This window comes from Mesoplodon bidens (assembly GCF_964165515.1).
Source record: "Mesoplodon bidens genome assembly, chromosome: 19".
Lineage (NCBI taxonomy): Eukaryota > Metazoa > Chordata > Mammalia > Artiodactyla > Ziphiidae > Mesoplodon > Mesoplodon bidens.
Window position 1 is genome coordinate 2,212,900 of NC_138179.1, and position 25,841 is coordinate 2,238,740.

Here is a 25,841-nt window from a genome sequence, read left to right on the forward strand (position 1 = left end):
TGACAAAAATCAAAGATGCAATTTTATTTTTAATGAGAGGAGAAGGGAAAATAGCATAAGATCATTCTGTTGTATGAGTAAAGTATAATAGTCACTGAATATTATTTAAAACTGACACCAAATATTAAAAAGATGAGGTAAAGATTGAGGGAATCTCAGGCACTATAAAAAGCAATAATACAGATGCAACCTGTAGAATGAAAACACACATCTTCCTAATTACCAAAAGGAATCTTTTTTAAAAAGTAAAAGGGACACATGAATGAAGAAATGCAGTAAATATACACAATAATTTCAACAAAAGACAGTATGACAAAATTGAGACTGAACATAATAGTCATCTTAATTAACATAACTGGGATTAACTCACCTATTAAAATGTTTTAGGAAAACATCGTTTACCAAAACTGACCTCAATAGAGATAGAAAGTTTAATATACCAATTTCCATAGAAGAAATAAAGTTACCAGGAAGCCACCCTATAGAAAAGGACCAGGCCAAATAGTTTCACAGGGGAATCTAACCAAACCTCTGGCAATCAATCCCCCATAAATGGCTTCAGAGTATTAAAAAAAAAAGAGAAAAGAAAGAAAGAAAATTTCCAAATTCTTTTCTGGGAGCAAGTGTAACCTTTGATGCCTAAACCTGATAAAAGTAGCACAAAAAAAGAAAATGCAGTTAGACTAGAAAGACAACTAGGGACATACGAATTGGAAAAGAAAAAATAAAGCTATCTCTGTTTGCAGATAACATAATAGTAATCCAGAAAACTCTAGAGAATCAATGATAAAACTAACTCATTGGAAAAATCCACAAGCCAGCAAGATATAAAATTAATATGCAAGGGACTTCCCTGGTGGGCAGTGGTTAAGAATCTGCCCGCCAATGCAGGGGACACGGGTTCGAGCCCTGGTCCGGGAAGATCCCACATGTTGCAGAGCAACTAAGACCATGTGCAGCAACTACTGAGCCTGTGCTCTAGAGCCCACGAGCCACAACTACTGAGCCCGTGTGCCACAACTACTGAAGCCTGCGCCTAGAGCCCATGCTCCGCAAAAAGAGAAGCCTCTGAAATGAGACACCCACGCGCCACAATGAAGAGTAGCACCCGCTCGCCGCAACTAGAGAAAGCCCGCACGCAGCCACGAAGACCCAATGCAGCCAAATAAATAAATAAATAAATATTTTAAAAATTAAAATTAATATGCAAAATGCAATTGCATCCATATACACAAATTATAAGCAGAAGTTTTAACAGTTTAGATGAAACCAAAAATTATATAGAAAAATGGGTAAAAGACATGAACAGACCACTCACCAAAAAAGTTATAAAAAGGTCGCATGAAACATGAAAAGATATTCAGTCTTTCTCATAATAAGAGAAATACCAATTAAATCTGCATTGAGACAGGACTTCCAGCTTCTATTACTGAGCAAGAAACTTGCAGAGGACATTTTGCAAGAGAAAACAACTCTAAAACCTGGACATTACACACTAAGGAACAACCAAAGGAACTGGAACGTGAACACAGAGAAGCTGCTCCTCTGGGAAGAGGGGAACTGTGTGAACTAAATTTCTTGTTCCGAGTGTTTTAAGCCTGGAGCTAACAGCAATCTGATACCAGTGGAAGTTGACCCTCACTTGGGGTCACTTGGTATTTGAAAACATTCACAGACAATTCAATGAGGAAAAGCTGCTCATTACAATACATGGTGCTAGAACAAGGGAATATTAGTGTGAGAACAATTGAATCTCAGCCACTACCTCATTTCATATTCAAAAACTAACTCTGAATGGATTACAGATCTAAACGTAAGAACTAAAACTTAAATTCCAGAAGAAACTTTTGTGACATTGGGTTAAGCAAAGTTATCAAACCACATACCTAAAATTAGTAAATTTTACTATTGTATATATAAATTCTACCTCAGCAAAGCTATTTTTTTTTAGATATGCCAGTACAACTTTTCATCCATCAGATTAGCAAAAATTCAGAAGCCTGACAGTGCGCTGTTGGTGAGGCTGTTTCAAAACAGGCATCCTCATACATTGCTGGTGGTAATGCAAAATGGCGTGCAGCTATGAAGGAGAATTTGGCATTTCTAACAAGTCTATTTATGCATTTACCCTTCAACCTGGCAACCTCACTTCTAGGAATTTGCCCTGAAGATATACCTTTAATAATATTAAAATACATGTGCACAGTATTTTTTGTGATATTATTTGTAATTAGGAAATATTGTAAACTACCTTAATCTCTAAGCATAGGTGATTGAATGGACTATGGTCCATACGTGCAATGGAGCTCTATGCCCCTGCAGGAGAGAGAAGGAAGATCTCTCCTCAGCAGTACAAAGTGATTTCCAAGAGATACTTTCAAATAAAAAAGAGCAAAGGATGAAAGAGTGTATATAGCATTATCATTTATAAACAAGAGAAATTATCATGTGTATCTATTTATCTTTACAGAAGAAACCAAAGGAAGGATAAACTATGCAGCAATGAAATTGGTTATCTACAACACGGGTGGGCACAGAGTGGACAAGATGCAGGAGGGAGTGACACCTCTCTGAGAATACCTTTTTATGTAATTTTTACTTTGGGGGACATGTTAATATTCTACACCTTTTAAAAATATATAAAGAAATCAGAAAAGATAGGAAAGGGAAAATAAGCTTAAAACTACAAGCAAAGTGAAATAAATTAATTCATTTGCATGTCAAATGAATACCATAAATATACCAAAGGAAAACAAAAGAAAGAATCAATTTCAGTAACTTATGAACACAGTATTTATGTTCAGTGTTTGACAGGTTGGGTTGAATTAGAAAAGAATTGCAAACAAATCCCAAAACTTTTATAGTATGTTTTGTTGTCTTGTTATTTTAGAGGTGTGGCCAAAGCCATTCTGAAACAATTTTAAGATGTAATATAGGTCTCAGCAAATGTGTTGATTGTTGTTGAGAGCCAGAATCTCAATGAAAAAGCAAAGACATTCAAAGCAGAATGAAGGAAGTCAAGAAAGAATCCTGTGGGTGTACTAGAATTGGAGGTATCATTGTGAATGCATCATTTCTAAAATATATATGTATGTATGTATGTGAATATGAATAATATGTGCCCATATATATATGTATGTATACACTCACGTGTGTGTGATATATATATATATATATATATATATATATATATATATATATATATATATATATATATATAAAATCCTAGCTCTGAGAGCTGAAACAGCCAAGAAACAGACACCCCAATAGCAGTGAGCATATAGCATATCTAAGTGCCCATTTCCCACTAATAGGAATCCAGGCTTCTGGGAGAAATGACTGATTTCAGGGCCGGGGGTGGGTAAGTACAAAATGAGCCTGAAACATCTTATGCTAGAAAATAAGGAAATGCCCAAAATAATGGGATCATATCACAAGGAACCAGCTTGAAGGGCCTTCCACTGGCCAATCTGGAAGTACTTGAGCACCAAAATAATTAAATACAGTAATGAACCACTGAAAAAATTGTGATTCATGAGTCTATGCCATAGTAAAGAGATGAATTAATTAATGGGGAGAACTGAGGGCTCTTGCTCATTATAGACTGTTGAGTGCTGACTGATAACTACAGTTATCAGAGAAGCTGCCAGATTTGGGAAGTCAGCATTTTGCATCTGTTTCAGTAATGGCTGGATCAGACTCAAATCATAAAATGCTAAATCTAGGGGGGCATTTTTTTAATGAAGAGCAAAACATTTACATATTTACATGGTTTTAAAGTGGCTTTTTATAAACTGCTTATTAATTGCAAGGGGAAAATAGTAATTATACAGTAGTGAAATCAGACAACTCCTAGACTGGTGCTAAAACTGGATATCACCAGTGAAGAACAGGTGGGCATGTGTGACTTCAAATGTGATACCTTGAAAAGGACACAACATCAGTTATGTAGCATTATGGCTAAGAATGTATAAACCTGAATCTGGCCATGAGGAAGCATCAGACAAACCCCAAATGAGGGACAGCTTTATTTTTTTTAAAGGTGTGTGTGTGTTGGGGGTGTGGGTGTGGGTTATATTCTTCAGAGCTGTCAATGACATAAAGAAACAAAAGAATGAAAAGGAAGGGAAGGAGGGAGGAAGGGAGGAAGGAAGGGAGGGAGGACGGGAGAGGGGAGGGACAAAAGAAAGAGAGGGACGGGGGAGAAAGAGAGACAGACAGGAAGAAAGAAAGAGAGAAAGGATGAGGGAGGCAGGAAGGAGAGAGGGAGGGAAGGTCCCAGATTAAAAGAGGGTAAAGAGACATGAAAACTAAATAAAAAGCTAATCCTACCTGGATCCTGCACTGGAATGGGGAAAATGCTATAAAGGATATTATTGGGTCAATTAACAAAATTGGAATACAGATGGTAGATTAGATAAAAGTATTGGTTCAATGTTAAATTCCTTAAATTTGATAGCTGTACTATGGTTGTATAAGAGATAGCCTTATACTTAGGAAATACTGACATTTGTAGGGGTAAAGAACCATGATGAGTGTAATGTAACTCACCCTCAGATGGTTAGAAAAAATTGTGTGTGTATATGTGTATATATATTTATATACATATGTGTATATAAATATGTATATGTATACATATGTGTGTACATATGTATATAAGTGAGAGATTGAGAACATGCAAAATCTCGGTAACAACAACCTTGAAATATTAGTGTTTCCAAGAATACTTTATTTCTCACTCATGGACATGTTGGCAAAAGGGTGAATCTGTGAGTTAGGTAAATTTGGGCCAAGGATATAAAGATATTCTTTGTACTATTCCTATTCTTGTATCCCTTATGTAAATTTGAAATTTTTTCCAAATTAAAAGTGTTTAAAAGTCCTCTATTTTTTGTCCAGTTTTTAGACCCCCATTTTATTAAGTTTTTTTGTACTTTGATTGATATGCCTTTTTAGTTCTGTATCTTCAATACTTGCATCAGTTTATATGGCCAGGCCGATTTACACTTTAGTGTTTCTTTGAATGCTCAAAGTGGACATTTACAAATCTTCTTTGTTAATTTTTACATGTAGAATAAATTAAGGGGTAGGGTTTTTTCTACATTTACTTAAAATTTTCTTTTCTCCTAAATGCTTGGAACTTAAAAGCTTTAGAATATCGAGCACACTTAGTAAAGTAAGGTAATATGATAGTATAAATGTATATAGCACGAAGTAAGCACTCAACAAACGTTAACTATTATGGTCATTATTATTAATAATAGAAGAAGGAATATTAGGTGTGGAGAAAGAGGTGGAAATGATTTGTTTCAACGATTTGATTTAGAGGAAGAAAACCTAATTCTGGCTGATGGAATAAGGAGACTTTTATTAAAGAGAAGGTGGACGAGACATGGAAAGGGGATAGCATTCCAGGCAGAGGGTGCAGCATGAAAATCGTGGTATGAAAGGGAAAGTCTTAACTTGAGAGTCAAAATGGGCCCTCTTTTGTATGCTAATTTTACTATTGTTAATATGTTTGTATCTAAAAATGTGATGATAATGTCTGTCTTATAATTTGTTCCTAGTTCTTTTGAGTTTAAGAGCCTAAAACTATCAGTAATATAGTAAGTTCCTAAAAAAATAATAGTTTTGATTTGTATTCTTTTATCTTGTCATTATTAAAAGCCTAGGAACATAAGGGAAACATGGACAGATGAAAGCATTAGGAAATAACATTTGGGGACTGTGAGGAGGTGTTGTGTTGGGGCCAAAGCATATAGGCACCTGAATACCAATCTAAGCTTTGAGACAGTGGATTGCCAGTGAAGATACTTGACAAGAGGAGAAGAAAGATCAACTTGTTCCACCTATAATCTGACCCCTGTCTTTCCTTCACACTCTACATCTAACTTGTTGGCCCTACTTTTTAAAACTTGGAGAATTCTGCCACTTTTTATCACCTCCATCACTGGTCTAAGCCATCATCATCTTCTGCCTGTGTTGTAATTATAGCTTCCTACCAGGTCACCCAGCTTTTACCCTTGCCCCACCCCCATACAGTCTGATCTGAACACAGCAGGCAGAAATAGCCTTTTAAAACGTGTTAGAACTCTCCAGAACTTTCCATCTCACTCAGAATAAAAGCCAGTCCTATCCCCCATCCCTACGCCCCTCTAACCTCAATGACCTCATTTCTTACCACTCTTCCCCCCACTCCACTACTAGTTCTCCAGCCCCTCTGACGTCCCTGCACTATCACCCCCCTTATGCTCCAGCTCTCACTGTCTGTGGATAAGTTTTTTGGTATTCCTGATTGCTTTCTTATATATTTTATACTTGTTATGTTTTTGTCCTTCATCTATATCCACCAACTAGAGGGTAAGCTTCATGAGGAGGGCAGCTATCTTTCATTTGTTCTCTGACTTATCTTAGAACAATCACTGACATAGATTAGGTACTCAATAAATATTTGGCGAATAGATGAAGGGATGAATGAAGACTATCTAGACTTTAAGAAAGTTAACCTAGCAGCAGGTTTGGAAGTAACTGAATATCAGCTAAGAGGCTTTTATAATAGTCTAGACCTGCACTGTCCAATAGAAATATATTGGAAGCCAACTATGCCTTGTTGGTTTTCTAGTAGCCACATTTTGAAAAGAGTAAAAAGAAACAGGTAAAATTCTTTTAAATATATATTTTTAGTCTAATATATCTGAAATATGATCATTTTAACATGAAATAATATGCATTAATGAGATATTCTTTTTTTTTTTTTTTTTTTTTTTTTGGCTGTACGCGGGCCTCTCACTGCTGTGGCCTCCCCCGCCGCGGAGCACAGACGCGCAGGCTCAGCGGCCACGGCTCACGGGCCCACCCGCTCCGCGGCATGTGGGATCTTCCCGGACCGGGGCACGAACCCATGTCCCCTGCATCGGCAGGCAGACTCTCAACCACTGCACCACCAGGGAAGCCCTAATGAGATATTCTTACATTATTTTTTCATACCGTATTTTTGAAGTCCAGTGGTATTTTACACTTACAGCATATCTTAATTTGTACACTAAATTTTCATTGGAAACACTGCTGTGATTAGATTTAACAAGATTTATAGTTTTACATTCATATACCCAAATGTTCCAAATAAAGTTAAAACCTTCCCAGAAACTAAAATGAATATCAAAAAGATTTTTCTTTTAATATTTATGTCCATATTGGCAAAACTTTTTCATGTTTTTAGAAGACTTAGTCTTTAAAGCCACATCATTTCAAAGCCACATCTTTTCAAGTTAAGTATATCATAAATTCAAAGGAGCACTGCATATATTGAAAGCAACTGTAAATGTATCAATATCAACTAAGCATACTTCAAAATTTTTAAGGTTTTTTGAGCTAATTTACATAACATCAATAATTAAAATCTACATATTGATTTATGGTAGAAAATATGTAAATCATTATTGATTTATATTATGAAAATTTTCAATATCAGTATAAATTCTTATACTTGTCTAGCTTCACAAGTAAGCTTTCTCTTTCCTTAGAGCTTCAAATTTAGCTCATTCGTGTACAGTGTGATATTGATAATAAAATGTAAATCACACTGCCATTTTTTGTCTTTGATTATTGACTATTAGGCAACCATTCCTGTTGTTTTAAGAAAATCTTAATCTGGAATTAAAAATACAGTAAATCTTTATTAAGCTCTTCCACAGCTCAGCCAAGGAGCCCTGGCAAAGAACACAGGATATTTAAATTCATTGTCTTCTTAACTAGTGAAGATTCATAGAATTTGCACATATATATTAAACAAGGTTAACAACTGTATCCATGATGTTTTTCCTACAGTCAGCTTCAGGAAACTGAGCACAGAAATTTTCAAAATATATCCTACAATGGCATGAAACAATAAAGAAAACAGTCTCTTGTTTGAAAATGTCAGCAAATCAGAATTTTTGATCCAACATAGCTGGAGCACCTATTATGATTAAAAAAAAAAAACAACTTTTCTTCATTATCCAGCTGAAACGCTTGTTTGACCCATGTAAAAGTTTAAATATCTACAACATAAGTCTGATTTTTTTAGGCTGTAGATTGACAACTTTTTGCCATAAATTTGGAAGTCCTTTAAGACAATACATGCCTGAAGTATGAATTTGATAGTATCTCCTATATCCCATTGCTTATCGAAAGCTGAAGAAAGGTACCTGTAGTTTTTCAAATTTTGAATCAATTGGTCATTGATATTGTTAGAAATGCCTTGCATTCTATGGATATTTGTTTTGTGACTTAATTGAAGTTCTTTCATTTTTTATTAAATATTTCTTCTAATCTTCTATCATAACTGAAATTACTATATTGATCTAAAAATGGTTTACTCTTTTATACAAAAAAATCCAAGCCATTTTATAGCAGGCCAAAGTTAGCAAATGTTGAACATTTACTTCTGATATCAAGTGACTAATTTCATTAGTTCTTATTTTACTGTTGAGAGAAAACTTCTTAACAAACTCATTACACATTTGCAAAAATCTCTCAATTTCTCACTTTTCATATGTTTAAAAAATTTTACACAACAAACAGTTTTGTAAATTGCAGTTGCGTTCATCATAAAACTTGCAACAGATTTTCTTCTAGTCTGTCTTCTATCCTGGTTATATTACTAGCTAATTCATCTTTACTTTATTCTGCATCAATAATATGTCTTCGGGCCTCCCTGGTGGCGCAGTGGTTGAGAGTCCGCCTGCCGATGCAGGGGATACGGGTTCGTGCCCCGGTCTGGGAGGATCCCATATGCCGCGGAGCGGCTGGGCCCGTGAGCCATGGCCGCTGGGCCTGCGCGTCCGGAGCCTGTGCTCCGCAACGGGAGAGGCCACAGCAGTGAGAGGCCCGCATACCGCAAAAAGAAAAAAAAAAAAATAATAATATGTCTTCATTTTAAATTAAAAACCTTCTCCATACCTACTTTTTTTTTTTTTTTTTTTTTTTTTTTCTTTTTGCGGTATGCGGGCCTCTCACTGTTGTGGCCTCTCCCGTTGCGGAGCACAGGCTCCGGACGCGCAGGCCCAGCGGCCATGGCTCACGGGCCCAGCCGCTCCGCGGCATATGGGATCCTCCCAGACCGGGGCACGAACCCGTATCCCCTGCATCGGCAGGCGGACTCTCAACCACTGCGCCACCAGGGAGGCCCCATACCTACTTTTTTAAATACAAAAAATAATTTAACTATATTCTAATAAAAATAAGTATTTCAATTTAATTACCAATCATGATTTACACAAGTATTACTGTAACTCATGCTGTCTGTATAAAATATTCAGATAAGCACACTGTTGTGTAAAAAGTTTTTGAAATTAATTCATTCATTAACAGTGACCAGATCAGTTATGTGTTTATGTATACAACTCAAATGACTCACATGCCTGACACAAACACTACAGTTCAACACTAATATCTTAAATGATGCAGTGATAAAAGTGAAATACAATTCTACCAAAACAAAATACTTTTGTGTAATGGAAAAATATTTTATGCTTATTAAGTTTTTAAATTTAAATGCAAACTGAAGAAAATTAAATTAAAAGTTCAGTTCTTCAGCCTACTTAGCTATATCTCAAGTGCTCAATAGTCACATGTAGCTAGTGGCTACTGTGTTAGACAGGGCAGGTCTAGAACTCTGCATCCTTGCTACTCAAAGAGCAGTTGAGTACCAACAGTGTCAGCAACACCTGGAACTTAGAAATGCAGGGTCTCAGGTCTTACCCCAAGACCTACTGAAATAGAATCTGCATTTAACAAGTCCTTGGGTGACATGAATGCACCTTAAAATTTGAGAAGTCCAGATAACAGGCAATGGAGGATTTAACTGGGTAGTGGCAATGGAATTATACCAAGTATACCAGGGCCGTCAGTGTGAAAGATACCATGAGGGTAAAGTCAACCAGACTTAACAGATATAGCATGTTCAGTAATAATCAGAGAAAGCGGTCGAGGCTTTGTAATTTGGTGATTGAGAGTCTATAATAATGCAATTAACAAAGCAAGAGAAGTGAGATTGAGAGTAAAGACGTTTTAATTCATACTATAGATTAATGCATATTTTCCAGTTTTAGCAAAAAATAATTTTTAAAATATATATGTGTGTGTACAAACACGTGCATACATACTGGCACAACTACTCATTTCAGAAACACACACTTGCAATAAAAATATACCATCCAAAATCAACCCAAAACTGTCCGTTTTTTTTAGTATATTGACCTTGCATACAATTCATCTTCTCTTATTCATGTAGAATGTTATTGTTCGGTTTAAGGGGATTTCAGACTTATTGTTAATGAAAGAGTTTCTATGCTTTAGTGAAAATACTACTTCTCCATTTTTCCAAGGATTAATTTCTTTTTTCATAATTAGCAAGTCTTTAAAAATTATAAATACATGTAATGAGGTGGATGGACCTAGAGTCTGTCATACAGAGTGAAGCCAGAAAGAGAAAAACAAATGCCGTACCCTAGCGCATATATATGGAATCTAAAAAAAAAACGGTACTGGTGAACCTAGTGGCAGGAATAAAGACACAGATGTAGAGAACAGACTTGAGGACACGGGGGTAGGGGGGAAGCTGGGACGAAGTGAGAGAGTAGCATTGACATATATACACTACCAAATGTAAAATGTATGGCTAGTAGGAAGCTGCTGCATAGCACAGGGAGATCAGCTCGATGCTTTGTGACGACCTAGAGAGGTGGGATAGGGAGGGTAGGAGGGAGGCTCAAGAGGGAGGGGATATGGGGATATATGTATACATATAGCTGATTCACTTTGTTGTACAGAAGAAACTAACATAACGTTGTAAAGCCATTATACTCCAATAAAGATGTAAAAAAAAATAAAATTTACAAAGTAATTGTGATTAACTCTTCTCTTAAAAACTTTTAAAAACCAGTAACTTGAGTCATATGAAATTTGGCAAAATATCTTTCCCCCTTTTTAGTATCCTTTTGAAGATCTTGATATGAAATCAGTACAGTACTAATAATTATGCCATATAAATCCTTTAAATACATAAGTAACCTAATTATTAAAACACCATTAGATTGACTTTCAATTTATTTTACAGTGCTGTTTCCAGTTGCTTACAAAGGAGAAGAGAGCACAATTTGATATCCTTTGTTCATTTAAAACTTTTAATTTAATTATTGTGAGACTTAATCCTAAAAGCAGAATAATCTCCCCTTTTGAAGGTACAATAGCTATTTTAAATTATGGAAATTAATTTACCTTTATTTAGTGTAATGACCCAAAAAGAAAGCAATGAAAAACTAAAGAGAGGGAGACAGGAAGAATGGGGAAAAGGAAGGGAGAGCAAGGGAAGAAAGAAATTAAAAGAATGAAAGAACAAGCTGTGAAGGGATCCTTTTCCACTAGAAGGATCAGGTACATTTGTATTTTTTTCAACCAAGGGTGGCTACCATAATACTTTACTCACTGTTTTGTAAAGAATTGGTGGTACTATTCTCTAAAATCTAAGTATTTTTGATGAGTTTTCATGCCTTACAGAATAATCCAACCTAACTGTTTAAAATCATGGGCACAGTTTCCCATGAAATTATACATACTGCTTGTTATTTTTTCTTCAAGTTCTAACAACTTTTAACAGGCATGGGCCATTTTTCTAGCAACTTCCTTTGATCAACAGCTTTCCAAAGCCTACTCTCATACAAGTTGTTTTTAAAGTTTCTTTCAGCATAGTGTTATGACCTAAGGCAGCAATGAATTGGTGAACAGTCCAAAGCCAAAATATTTAGCTTGTCTAAACCAGTCTCTGCCCTAAAGAAACAAGGGAAATTTCTCCAAGTTCAGATAAGCCCAGCTGTAGTTGGCCTCACCTGTGTAAAGGTTGGGTTGAACGCCTGAGGAGGGCGTGAAGTCCCGAGGCTGAAACGAGGTCAGATCAGCACAGGATTCTCTGTGGACAGTTGAGCATGAACTTAGATACAGCTGGAACAGCTGGCATGTGCACTATCTTGGTTTATGGATTAAGCAACAACGGAAACTTTAAGAACAGATTAAATATATCTCTAAAAGGAACAATAATATGTGATTACTAAAGAATATTCACATTTTCACACTTGAAGAGATTTGTTAATTTTGTGCATTTTTTAAAGAAACAGTAAAACCTCTAATTTTTAGAATTGATAAGAGTTCTTACACCCCTTTTATTCTTCTTTAGTGATCTGAAGTTTTTACAATAGTTCTGTATGGAACTAGTAGATATTCCAAGATGCCAATCTCATCTTTAGAGGAAAAAAAAAGAAAAATACATGTATTTGTCAGGGTTTTGTTTTTTTTTTTTCTGTTCTGAAAGAGGACTGTAGTAAAATGTTCCTGTGTTCCCATTTCAGATGGTCACTTATAACCTCAGAATGTCAACCTGTATTTTCTATTAAAAACCCTCCTGCTACTCTGTTATAGTCTCAGCCACCTCCTTCCATGCCCCATCTCTTAACATCTAACAACCACTAATCAGTTCTCTGTATCTATAATTTTGTCTTTCCAAGCATGTTATCAAAATGTTATCATACAATATGTCACTTTTGGGGATTGGCTTTTTTCATTCAACGTCCTTCCCCTGGAATCCATCCGGGTTGTTTTGTGTATTTATGTTGTTCCTTTTTATTGCTGAGTGCTTATAAAGCTGGTGAAATCTGATTAAGGTTGGTGGATCGTATCAATGAAATTTCCTGGTTGTGATATTCTACTATACTAATGAAAGATATAACCATTGGAGGAGACTGAGTGAAGAGTACAGGAAACCTCTCTGTATTATTTCTTACAACCATGTGTAGTCTACAATGATCTTAAAATGATTTTTAAAAAGCAAATAAAACAAACAAAAAAGCACCCTCCTTAAGAAAAAAGATTATAAAGCTCCTACAATGATAGCAATCTAAGTGGAGAAACTTGTTAAACAAACTTGGTTGGATTTATTTTTGAACTTTAATTCCCTTTATGAGAATCAAAAAAATGACCCGTGTATTCTCCAGTGTTAAACTTTCCCAAGTAACTGCCTTAGTTAAAGACAGCTTGCTTGGAAAAGGAACAGGAAGACAGCCCAGTTGGCATTCCTATTTGCAGACAGCGGCCATTATCTAGTGATTCACTGGAGGTGAATGTAGCATTCTAACCTAGCTTCGGCAAACAAAGATGTCTATTTCAGATACCCATTTCCAAATAGTTGTTTCTTTTTAATGTAGAAAAGTTCTTACCATTTTAAGAATTCTGAGAGAAATTTTATTACCCTATTGATACTATGGAACTGTTTTAATTGTGTTAGATTAACTAGACTCACAGAATTTTCAATGTTAGAGAAGTTTAGGAGGAAAGTGATCTCATTCTTCATAGAAACCTTTCAGTTCAATTTGATTACAGTATATTCTATATCAGTCGTCTTAGTTAGAACTGTTGTTAGGGTTCTGGTTTCCCTACTGTGAGCCACTTATTTTCTGGCTGTTCAGGGACCACAGTCAGCATTATTTCATCAGTTGTTTCACACATGCCTGCAGTAACTTATAAGGGCAACTTGGCAAGGGAGATGTTTCAGCTTCTTTTATTTTAATGCTCGTTTTGTGTGAATGCACTGTGAAAGCTAGATATACTCTTTACAAGGAGCTCTCAATCTAGTAAGAAAAATGAAAAATAGAGGAAAACCATCACTTCCTAGAAAGCACTTCAGAATAGGTGCCCTATAGGTGGTGAGTTGTCAGAGACATGATTGTATATCAAAGTAGGCATTACTCCCTATAATTTTCCTTATTTAACCAAAAACAAGCAAATATAAATCTGTAAAATTCCATAAGTCAGTTGCTAAAAGAACACCTTTCCATGGTATATTTTAAACATCTATGCAGATGCCAAACATTTTATGTTTCTTAATGTAAGAGCAATATATATTAACTTGGCTGACAAACTAGTAAATTTTACCCAAGGAGGAAGTAGTGATAAGGCAGTTGATACTATAAAACTCCTGTCTTGGCAGTTTAACCTGTGAGAAACACTTTCAGTACTCTTACTTTGCTGTGTGACTCATGACATTGTGTTAAATGATTTATTCACAAACTACTTTAGAACTAAAAACAAGACTTCTCTAGTCCTACCTAACCTTACATAAATAAATCACCCTATTTGAAAATATTGTATGTACTTTGATACATTGTCATCCTCATTAGGTACCAAAGATTGTCTATGACCATGGGTTTCAAATAAAATTCTGACTTCCATCACAATTCTTCATATTCAAGGCAGCTGATTTCCTGATATGATTGCTCATGACATTCTGCCACTCCTGACCATATATGCCCCTTATGTCATTTGTATCCCCTTCCCACTCTTGCTTTTTCTTCTTCACTTCTATTCTTAATCAATAACTGTTTTCCCACTTTCCCCACATCATTTTATAAGATCTCTTTACATTGTAGTTATTAACCCTATTTCTACCAAATCTGTTGCCAATATTTTCCCCTATATACAAATTGTCTTTCTAATTTTTTTAAAGTTTTTAAACACAGGTGTCTTTGTATTGTCAAATCTATCTTTTTCTTTGTGATTTCTCCCCCCCACTTTTTTTAACTTTAAAAAAATTCATTTCTAGCAATTTCAGATACATATTTACCTGGTTTTCCTCCCATCTCTGTGTTTGTTTAGCCCACCTAAGAATTTACTCTGTTTGGTATATGGTATGAGATGAGTGTCTACACTTTACACTTTTTTTCCAAATAGTTTGTTGTCACAACCACTCATTGTTATGTGGTATCTCCATTACCATAAATTAAATTCTCATATAATCTAGGGGTCTGTTTGGGCCATCTAATCTTTCCAGTTGCTTTGTCAATAAATATTGGGTGAATGAACGTTTTATCTAACTCTTCTTTGGCTAGCACCAACTTTTGTAGTTTATATATGCCTTAAATCCTTGGGCCATGTCCCACATTATTTGTTTTCTTTCTTTCTTTCTTTCTTTCCTTCTTATTGTTGTTGTTTTTCAGAATTTGCTTACCAGTTCTCACTGATTTTTTTTCTTCTAAATCAATTTAAGAATCTTATTTATTATTTAGATCTTATTATATCTAGATTCAAGTTTGGAACTCTTGATCAAGTTCCATCAAAACAAACAAAATTTGATAAAATTTTGATTCTAACTGAATTCTCTAAAAGTTAATTTGGAAGGACTAAATTTCTGTTTTTAAACTCCAAACTTCAGATGAATTCTAAATATTTGATAGCTAAAAAAGTAGCCTTTGAGTGGTACTAGGTTTCAATGAACAGGATATAAATTCTGATTATGAAAGGAATTTCTAATACTGTAAATGTTCTCTTTTGGTACATTTGTAACCAGAACTGGAGAAGTAGGAAAATAGTTTTTTCATTTATGTCAACCTTCACTAAACCGGAAAATATGTGTTCAGGGTTAAATGTATTGTCAAAACAGAGTTTTAACTAATTTATATTTTCAACAAAGTTCACATGGTAAAATTTATTAGATAGATGTACTTGTGTGTCTGTCTTTGATTAGGGATTTCTGTTTATAAACAGAGATTGAACATTGTTTCTTTGATTTTCTTTGATGTTCAGAGGCAGAATTCAATTTTGCACCTTTTGGAGGATGAGGCAGCTGCAGGTAAAGAAGTTGACAGCTCTTGGGAGGGTTAATTAGAGCTAATTATAATTTGATTGACCTGCTTTTCCTCCAGAAAGCTTAACCAAGTCTTCCTTTGCAAAGTTAGGATTTTGCTTTTTCATACAAAGTAAAGAAAATCTTTGTTTTTTGGATTGACAAATATCTATCATTTTTACTTTACAAAGGAGTGTCACCACACAAATCACAGAATCAGGGATATGGGTGGGGTTGGAAAGGACTTTCAAGATTATATAGTCCTTGGGAGCATGTATTTATTATATTAACTTATGGTGGAAAATTGTAAATTTTAGAGAAATATAAACAAGCATGCATAACTTTTAAATCTTTAAATTTTTAAATCTATTTAATGAAAAAGCAAGAAATAAAATTGTCAAACACAAATAAAGTGTAGCTATCTGTCCTTTTTCGACCTTGTTAGTCTTCATCTCACATGGTTTAGATGTAATCTCATTTACTTGATAAATACTATAAAAGGATTTTGTTTATATATAAAGAGAGTGTAATGAAATGATTTGCTTTTCATTATGTGGTATTTTTCATAGCATGGCTTATGGTTCTTACTGTAATTATTTAAATGAAATACAGTTCTCAAATATTCCCATAAAATTGAAACCATCCTGTGAAAACTTCTTACCTAATAAAGTTCTCTAAGGCAATTATTACATATGAAAAACAAAATAGTCATTTTCACTGTTTGTCCACTCAGTTATATCTCATACTTATGCTGAATGGAGCACCTGTTAATATCAGATAGGGTTTTACTCTCAGACAGCTTGTGTTCTAATTTGGGCAGTCAAGACCTTTTGACATTAGAAAGTTTGGGAGTAAAATACTATTTTAATGACAGTTCAACATAGCCGTAGGAGATATTAAGTAGTATGTGATTAATTAAAGACAACAGATATTATTAAGAATAAAAGGAGGGGAAATCATTGTAAGCTTAAGTGGTTTGGAAAGATTAGAGGAGGTAAAATCTGAAGTAGATTTTGAAGGATAGATGAGAACCGGATGAAGAAAAAAGAGGAAAAGTGCATTCACCTAGTGGAAGGAATAATGTGCTCAAAAGCACCTTGGAGGTGGGAGAGTTTAGTCTGGGAAATTTGGTAAGTGAATGTACTTGGATGTGGTAATCCTGTAAGAGAGTCAAATGTGCTAAAACTGGAAAGGTTGATTTGGAACAAATAGTGGAGAACCTTGAAGTATGGAGGTTGAGGATATATTTATCATGTATCATGTACTTACCTAAGCCACATTTTATCTAGTTACCTTAGGTTTGTTACCTAAGCAGTATTTCAGGAAAACTGATCCTTCAGAAGTATGCAGACTACATTATAGTGCAGAACACAGTAGGCAGAGTGATTACTTATGTGATTTTCATGGTACCTAAGTGTGAGGTGTTAAAGACATGAACAGTAGCATGATGGTAAGAATGGATATTAAGGAATGGTACAAATACATCATCAATGAAGAATTCACAGGTGCTTAATAACTGGTTAGGTATGGAGGTGGAGTAGTGGGATGGATGTATGCTCGGAGAAGGCATAAAGAAAGGGAAAAGAGAGAGCACATATCAGAGACATATATAAAGTTCTGTGAATTCATTTTCTCCCCCAAGTGCATCGTGGTTAAGGGATGAGTTATAGGTTCATTTTGTGAACATCTAGCAAATTACTTTGTGATCATCCACTGAGAGGAATATGAAACGTATTTTAATAAATTTGACACATAAGTTAAGGAAACTAGATATAACTTGCTTTTAAACGCTTTCCTTCAACAGCCCTCTTCCTGCAGTAACCCTTAATCTTTTTCACAAGCTGTAATGGGACCAAGACCAAGCAGGGTTTTCCAATGAGTGGATGTAGGAAGCTGATAAGAGAAGTATTCTTTTGGGCTTGGTTAGCATAAGTTACATTACACTAAAACATATATTTCTTTGCAGTCTCCTTTTTCTCCTGTCAACCATTGACATTTTGAAAGATTTACTGATTAGCTTAAAAATTACAGAACTTCTAAGTTTAGTGATGTGGATGTGCTACCTAATTACAAATGAGCAGCTGCAGTTAGTGCTTTTTCCTTCTACTTTAGGGAGCCGTTAAAAACTCACAACTAGAGAAGGAAAGGTTTTACATAATTGTTGCTAACATTAAAAAATACATGTGCACATTATATTTCCGAACAACTATTTCAGTGCCTCAAGAAAGCCTTCAATCATTTGATGTAGTCTAGCCCTCTAATCACATCGGTGATTATGAATATATTTCAAAAGCAGTAAAGATGAACAGGAAAAAAACTGTACCAAGAACTGTAGTGGTTTCTTTAACCCTATTGTGACAGTTGTTTTGATCTTATAAAGTAGGTGTTGTTATTTACCATTGTACAAATGAACAGAGTCTTGGAGAATTACAGAGCCAGAAAATGAAAAAAAAAATCACATATCTAAGATTCTGAGGTATATCTCATCAAACGCCCATATTTTTAATTCAATATCATGTTAATGCCTTAAGGGGGAAAAAGTGCTATATGTGGAAAAACAGATAATATATTGTCTTTTGTCTGAGCTTATGCTCCCCTTTGAGTTTATACTGCCCTTCGTTTCAACACAATCACATAGCTAACTTCAAAGTATTTGTAGCCTACAAAGATTTTCATTTGTTTGAACTATATTTTCAAAGAAGAATGTGGTCTGATCCTCCCTGAAGGTTCATTGTGAAATTGTGAGGTAGAAAATCCTGATTTTACAATAAGACAGTGTGAGTTGAAGGCATTTCCTCAGTGTCACTGAAAGAAAGTTAAGTCAGAGATTTGCCTTCATAATTCATGATTCCCTTCTAGTGCATTTGTTTGTACTGCTTAGTATTAAAAAGCATAATGCTTATGTTGATTTTTCTATTTACTATTACATCTTAGTTTCTCTTATTTTCTAACTTTCTAAAATGAATTAATCTGTACCTAATACAAAGTAAATCAGTGAACTGGCTACCGCATTTACCCTGATGGGATTTCAGGCTCATAGTAAGGTACTGGGAAAATTCTGGCTCAACTGTTACTGACATAGGAGGCTTTACAGTTATTAGAAGACAGCCCAGGAGGAAAAGAAAAAATGGATTCCTGTGATCCTGTATTGCTAAATACGGCACACTGCTGCTGCTATCTTCTCTTCACTGCTTCCTCTAAGAGTCGTCATTTCAATGCACTAATCTTTTAAACAGCCGTTTGGTGGGAATTGGGCTAGAACTTTGCTAAGGGGTCACATTTACCAACCTGACAATTATACATTTACAAAAGAAATAGCATGAATTTATTCAGCATCAAAACCTCTGCATCTTTTACCACCCAACTGCCTTTCACACCATATTGCCATCAGTGCACTATAATGGCTATATAAATTCCATCCAGATTCTTCTTTTAATTAACTAGTATTCTTTGAACAAAAATAAAAGTGCTGTTTTTATAGAGGAATAAAAACTGCATGAAGCAAGTGTGAAGAAGACAAATCACCAAATAAGTTATTCTTTATTGCAGCTATGGAGAATTCTGTCCCTCCCTTTCTCTTCAGTAGCAATATTTTTTTTCCTAGCCTGAGTGAATGGAAAATGGGCAACAGTGTAGCAGCCTCGAATGTGTTTGAGTTTATTGTAATGACCACATCCTAAAAGCTCATGCAGGGCTGGGCACTGATGATATTGTCATCTACAAGTGATTTGGTTTTTTAACATTTTCTGTAGTTGGTAGCCAAGAGCACGAACTTTGTAACTATACTGCCTGGGTTCAAATCCCAGCTCAGCCACTTATTAAGTTTGCGATTCTGAGCAAGCTCCTTAACGTTTCAGTTTCCTATCTATTAAATGAGGATAATAATAGACATACCTCTCACAGCATTAGGTGGATTATCTGAGTTGATCCATGTAAAACATCTAGAGCTCTGTCAACACATACTAAGCCGTTACCTCCTGTATGCACAGTCTAATGTGAAGTTGATCCTGCTCTGACACTGGTGACCCTTGATCACCTGGGCTGAACTGACTGATGTGGTAGTTAGGTAAATGTCCTTTTATTTCCTTAGATATTTCTTTCTAAAAGTACCTTTTATTGCAAGACAATTACCTTTAAAAATAAGGAAACCAAGTTATTTGAGTCAAGGGTACAATAGGCAGTTGCTTGGCCATGTCTCCATCCTGCAGCTGCTGCCAGGTCTAGCTTTCTAAACCACTGTGTTCTCATATCAATTTCTGCTCAGAAGGTTCCAAGCCTTCCCCAGACCCAAGCACCTTTGCCTATCACGCCATTTCTACCAGAGCCCAGCCCTTTCCCTCCCTCTCTCCAGTCTTTTTTCTCCATTGTGCCCCTAGATGAAGCATCTACTCCAGTCAAAGTTGATCTATTTCAAAGTCAGTCGTTTCTCAAATGCACCACATTCAGATTCCTTCTTTTCCCTCTTCCTTTGTTCACACTGCTCGTTTGTCTAACATGTCCTACTCTCTTCCTCCACTTACACGTCATATCTTCTGTTCTAAGCTGAGCCAAAAGAGGGAAAGTGCCTTTTACCCCCTTTGTAGTTTTTATCACATAACATGATTGTCTGAATGCAGTAAGTGCTAAGTAAAAGTTGTTAATGATGAAGAACCCTCCTGTTGGCTCTATTTTCAAACTACATTTATTTCTTTTATTTTTATAAATTTATTTATTTATTTATGTGGTTTTGGCTGCATTGGGTCTTCATTGCTGTGCGTGGGTTTTCTTTAGTTGAGGTGAGCGGGGGCTACTCTTCGTTGTGGTGCGTGGGCTTCTCATTGCGGTGGCTTCTCTTGTTGCAGAGCACAGGCTCTAGGCACGTGGGCTTCAGTAGTTGTGGCACGTGGGCTCAGTAGTTGTGGCTTGTGGGCTCTAGAGCGCAGGCTTGTAGTTGTGGTGCATGGGCTTAGCTGTTCCACGGCATGTGGGATTTTCCCGGACCAGGGCCCGAACCCACGTTCCCTGCATTGGCAGGAGGATTCTTAACCACTGTGCCACCAGGGAAGCCCTCCGACTACATTTAGAATCTCACCACTTCACACTATCTCCACCACTGTCACCCTGTCCAAGCTAAAGTAACTGTAGCTTGCCTATCCCATTCCTCTTCTCCCTATTCCACCCTTGCCTACTCCTGTGATGAGCTGTCTGCTCTCAACACAGCAGTGAAAGTAACCCACATAAAATTTAAGTCAGATCATACCACTTCTCTGCTCAGAACTCTCCAGTCACTTCCCCTCTCACCCTGAGTAAAACTAAAGTCCTCTCAGTGGCCTCCAAAGCCTCTTGAGATCTGCAACTCCACGCCAACACCATCCCTGCCCAAACTCCTGTGACCACTTTGCCCTCATTTCCTACTATTTCCTTCTTCCTGTCCCCTACTACTGTCTACTTCTGTCACACTGGCTTCCTTGCTGTTCTCTGAAGATGCAAGGCACAATCCTGTCTCAGGACCTTTGCACAAATTGTCCTCTCTGCCCAGAAAGTTCCCACTTGGGAAACTTTCATGGCTCCATCCTTCCTGAAGTTCTCTAATTAAATGTCTTCTCAATGAGATCTTCATTGATTATCCCCAATTTGCTGTCTATCTTCCCAAACTTTCAATAGATTGTAAATTCTGGGGGACAAAAGGAGGACTTTTTGTCTATTTTGTTAGGTACTCTGTTCTCAGTACCTGAAACAGAAACTGGCACATAATAAGTACTTAATGGTTATTGAATGTATGAATGAAAAATTGACCCTTAAACATATGTCCTAGAGTAAAAATACTTCTAATCCTCCCTTAGGCTCAAACAAAAGCAAGTGTCCTATAATAGCTCCCAGAAAATTAAAATAGCCACAGTTGAATATTAGCCATGGCAATTGTAGCAGAAAGTTCCATTGCAGAGAAAAGAGATTTCTGCATCAAGTAAAGAAAAAGAAGTGGTTTACATTACAACAAGTGCCATATTAAATTATATTGGTGTACTGGGGGACTATTATTGACCCAACACCACTCATTTTTGAGAGAGCAAGTGGTTTTGCCCACACCGTCCTCTTCCTAAGGTGGAGAATGTAGCTACTATATAGTTTTGTTTTGCTTTTGTTTTTGTTTGTCATCTAGCGGTGGAATAAAATGGTGAAAAGAACATTAATGTTGGAGTCAGGTAAACCTGGGTTTAAATTCTGGCACTAGTATGTGTCCTTGGGTAGAATATGTAACCTCCTGAGCCTCTGTTTGGTTATGTATAAAATGGTTTTTAATAATGCCTTTCCCTCAGTGTTCTAAATGTTAAACGGGAGAAGATGCATGAATTACCTGAGACGTAACATGTGGTTAATAAATGTATTGTGAACATTGCATCCCATAGAAATAGCTGTATATTTTGCTACTGAATTCTACCTTTTGGCTTAAATCAAAATGGAGAAGTAGCAGTTAGACTGATGTCTAGGGATAAGCTTTGGCTCCTGGGGCTTGGACCACGGAGAAGCCCTCAACACTATAAATCTCTCAGCAGTATCTGATGAAGCTGCAAGAGCCTTCCTAGAACATGAGCCTACCACCTGCTTGACTTTTGTAGAAGCCTACTCTTTTTATCTTTGGAGCTAATTCTTAGTCTTCTACTTTCCACTTTCAATTCTCTTTTGCTTCTCTTATTTTCAAAATTCTATGCTAAATGTGTGAAGTTGGAGATTCCATACTGAAAGTTTTCTAAGAAATCAAGAAAGGAAAAGTAAGGTCAGGCAGCTACTCTGTACAGTAAAATAATGTGAATATTAATTTTCAAACTGAGATGTGAGAAACATATGTATATTGGTTCACTTTTAGAATTAGAAGTTCCAGGAAGGAGGAAAATATTTTGTTTAAACCACTGAATTGTTTTTACATGTTTTTTTTTCAATGACATTATTTTTTGATATCTTTAGGAAGCCAAAGCTGTGGTCGAAGAAACAAGAGCCCTGCGAAGTCGGCTTCATCTTGCCGAAGCTGCACAGAGACAGGCACATGGAATGGAAATGGATTATGAAGAAGTGATCCGTCTGTTAGAGGCCGAGATTACAGAGCTGAAAGCTCAGCTTGCTGATTATTCTGACCAAAATAAAGTAAGCAAAACAGTTCTCTCTTCTAGTTACCATGGTTTCCTTGCCGTTGTCATGTATCCTGTTTTCATTTTCTTTTCATCTGCACTTCTAAACTAGGTCAGTGTTTGTCTTCTATAATTCAGTGATAGGATGATGTGTCATGATGGGGGTAATGTGAAGTTTATGAGCCTCCGTTTATCCAGATAGCTTTGGGATGGAAAAGTATGTGCCCAAATTTATTCGGGTCATTGGTCAACATTGTACAGCTCAGGCACTAAGTCCTGGAACTATTTAACATTTAATTGATTACATTGGTTTCCTCCATTTTCCTAAACTTGCTAATTTGTCCTGTGGGGATGGGAGGAGGAGAGTCTAGGGATGGAGTTTGCTCTTTGATTAGAGCACTCAAGGAAGTGTGAAGGTTAAAGGATTTTTTGCCCAAGGCCCAAGATAATTAATAGAAAGAAACTTGAGTTTGAATTTAGCAGACTCCAATTTCAATAGTGAAATACTGAATGCTTTTCAGAAGGCAATGTGAACTTTTTTTAATGTGAATTTTTTCATTATGAGATTTTTTAAAACATACTGTATTCATTGAATGGTCTTCAAAAACTGTAACAGACATTTTTATTTCACTGAAGTGAGGTAGAAAATTAAATAAATTGAAATAGATATTTTATAACTTCATAGAGTTCATTGATAACCATAGTGTTTATATCTCTCTAATACAGTCATCTTTCAAGAGAACATAAAACAAATTTGAAAAATTTGTGTGTATTTATTTAAACATAAAAGAGTTAAATACCTTAAATATACCAAGTAGAAATGAAACCAGTTTTAGAAAAGCAAAATACAGAAGAAAATCTGAAATTTTCTTTGGTTAGCTCTGAAGAATCACTAATATATTTCTCACATCTGTCCATTTAAACCAGTTCCAAAAGAAGGTTGACATTCCTGTCACCCTTTGATAATACCACAAGACCAAGGGGAAAACATTACTTGAGACAGCAGAAATACTTAGGAATATTACATGTATTTATTATTCTTGACCCAGTGTTTACATTCTGAAATCAGAGATCTGTGCTTATTTCATGTGAGTAACTTTAACATGATTCTGAAAATATTTTGGGAATTTTCAAAATACTAAAAGTACTTTTTTAAAATAATAACTTGATTTACTTTTGGAGGGATAATCAAGTCTTTAAAAATACTTTTTAAATAATATAACATTCAAGGAGTTCACATGAATTTATTCATTTTTTTAAAGCATAAGTTATTTGCTATTCTTTCTTCCAGCTCCTAGCTGAGAAACGTTTTTGTCCTAAGTCGTGTAATAATATAATTAATTCAGTTCTTCTCTTTTTTAGCATAATGCCATTCCTCTTAACAAAATCCTAAACTAAACCATTAACCTGTCTCTGAAGATAATCTTTTTTTTTTTTCCAAAGAGGAGATGTTATACATGAGCATCTTAACATTTTCCAAACCCAATACCAGTGGAGAAATAGAAGAAAAAATTTTTTAATCGTTTGAGATTGCTTGAAGAGACACTGACCAAGATATTACAGGATTCAGATTCAAATATTCATTTTTAAGGCAGATTCTTTTTGTAACAATATTATTTTTCTTACAAGTTTTCCCTTATATTATCTCTATATTTACTTATTTCCCTTTTTTTTTCACCTTCAGCTTAAGAAATAAAACTTTACCAGTACCTTCGAAGACCCACAATATCCCTTTCCAATTACATCCCCCTCCCTCACCCTCATAGGTAAACAAACCACTTTCCTGGATTTAGTGTTAAACATTTTCTTGATAATTTTACTACCTCTGTATATATCCCTTAACAATATGTTGTTTAATTTTGCCTGTTTGTCAACTTTATGTAAATAGAAATATACTACTTTTATTGTTCCAACTTGTTTTTTCACTCAAAATTTTGTTTTTGTGATTCATCTATTTGAAGTTTATAGCTAGTTCATGTCTTTTCATTGCTTTTTTGTACTCCATGGAGTGGATATACTACAGTATATTTGTCCATTCTGTATTTGATGGACAGTCCAATTGTTTCAGTTTTCTTCTTTTATGAACAACGTTGCTGAAAACAGTTTTGTACATATATCCTGCTCCACATGTGTAACAGTTCTCTTGGGTTCATATCTTGGAGTGGAATTGCTAGGTTGAATGATGGTTGTATGATCAACTTTACTAATTACAATTAGGCAATTCCTAATTGTGTTTGAAAGTGTTTGAACCAATTTTACTCCCAACAGTAATGAATGAGAATTACCGTTTACCCCAAATCCTTGCTGATGCTTGCTTTCTTTTACTTTTAATTTTTATCAAACTGTTAGGTGTGATAAATGTGTCTCATTGTGGTTTAATTTGAATTTCTCTAATGATTTTGAGCTACTGATGTGCTGGGACCAGCTGGTACTGGTTTATGAGAGCTGACTGTGTACTTTCTTCTTAACTGCATGTTCAAGGACATCAGGTTGTTAGCTTGAACTCAGCCATGGTGGGGTTATTTACACCCCCAAGTGCAATAAAACAGGGCTTTGCCCCTTGTTCCAGATAGTCAGTTGAGCTAATATTTATGCATTTAATAGGCATTTGTGTTTCTATGTGAAATGCTTCTTCATATCTTTTAACCATTTTTCCATTGGGTTATTTGTCTTTTTTATATTCATATGTAGTGATTGTTTGTATGTTCTGGTTACTAACCTATCTTATATTTTATGTTGTAAAAATCCTCTCTGGAATTTATATCTTACCTTTTCACCCTCTGGTGAAATGAACAGGTGTTATTTTCAAGTAATCAAGCTTTTCAGTCTTCTCTCTCATGTGTCTTTCCAGAAATCCTTCCATTCCCAAAGATATTTTTATATTTGTCTCTAAAAGTTTTAAAACTTTGATCCTTCTGTCATGGTTTATGTCACTGTATAAGGTAGGGATTCATTTCATTCTTTCTTTTTTATTCTAAGTGAATGACCAACTATACCAGCACTGCTCATTCAAAAGTCTCTTTTACTCTAAATCTTGATCCGATCAACTTGTCTAGTTCTTTTTCTTTAAAAGTGTGTTGGCTACATAA

At 35.5% G+C, this 25,841-nt stretch overlaps 1 protein-coding gene across 3 annotated transcripts in view; it reads left to right on the forward strand.

Annotated features, from left to right (window-relative positions):
- The window catches only part of STXBP4 (syntaxin binding protein 4), a 171,649-nt gene that overhangs the window by 70,535 nt on the left and 75,273 nt on the right, over positions 1-25,841 (forward strand). For 2 of the 3 annotated variants that reach the window (XM_081220206.1, XM_081220207.1), the window contains one exon: positions 22,592-22,768. In XM_081220206.1, the coding sequence (XP_081076332.1) occupies positions 22,592-22,768 (177 nt within the window). Of the gene's footprint in view, positions 1-2,470; positions 2,704-22,591; positions 22,769-25,841 lie in introns of those variants that run through there. The other variant, XM_081220208.1, reaches the window with a different exon arrangement.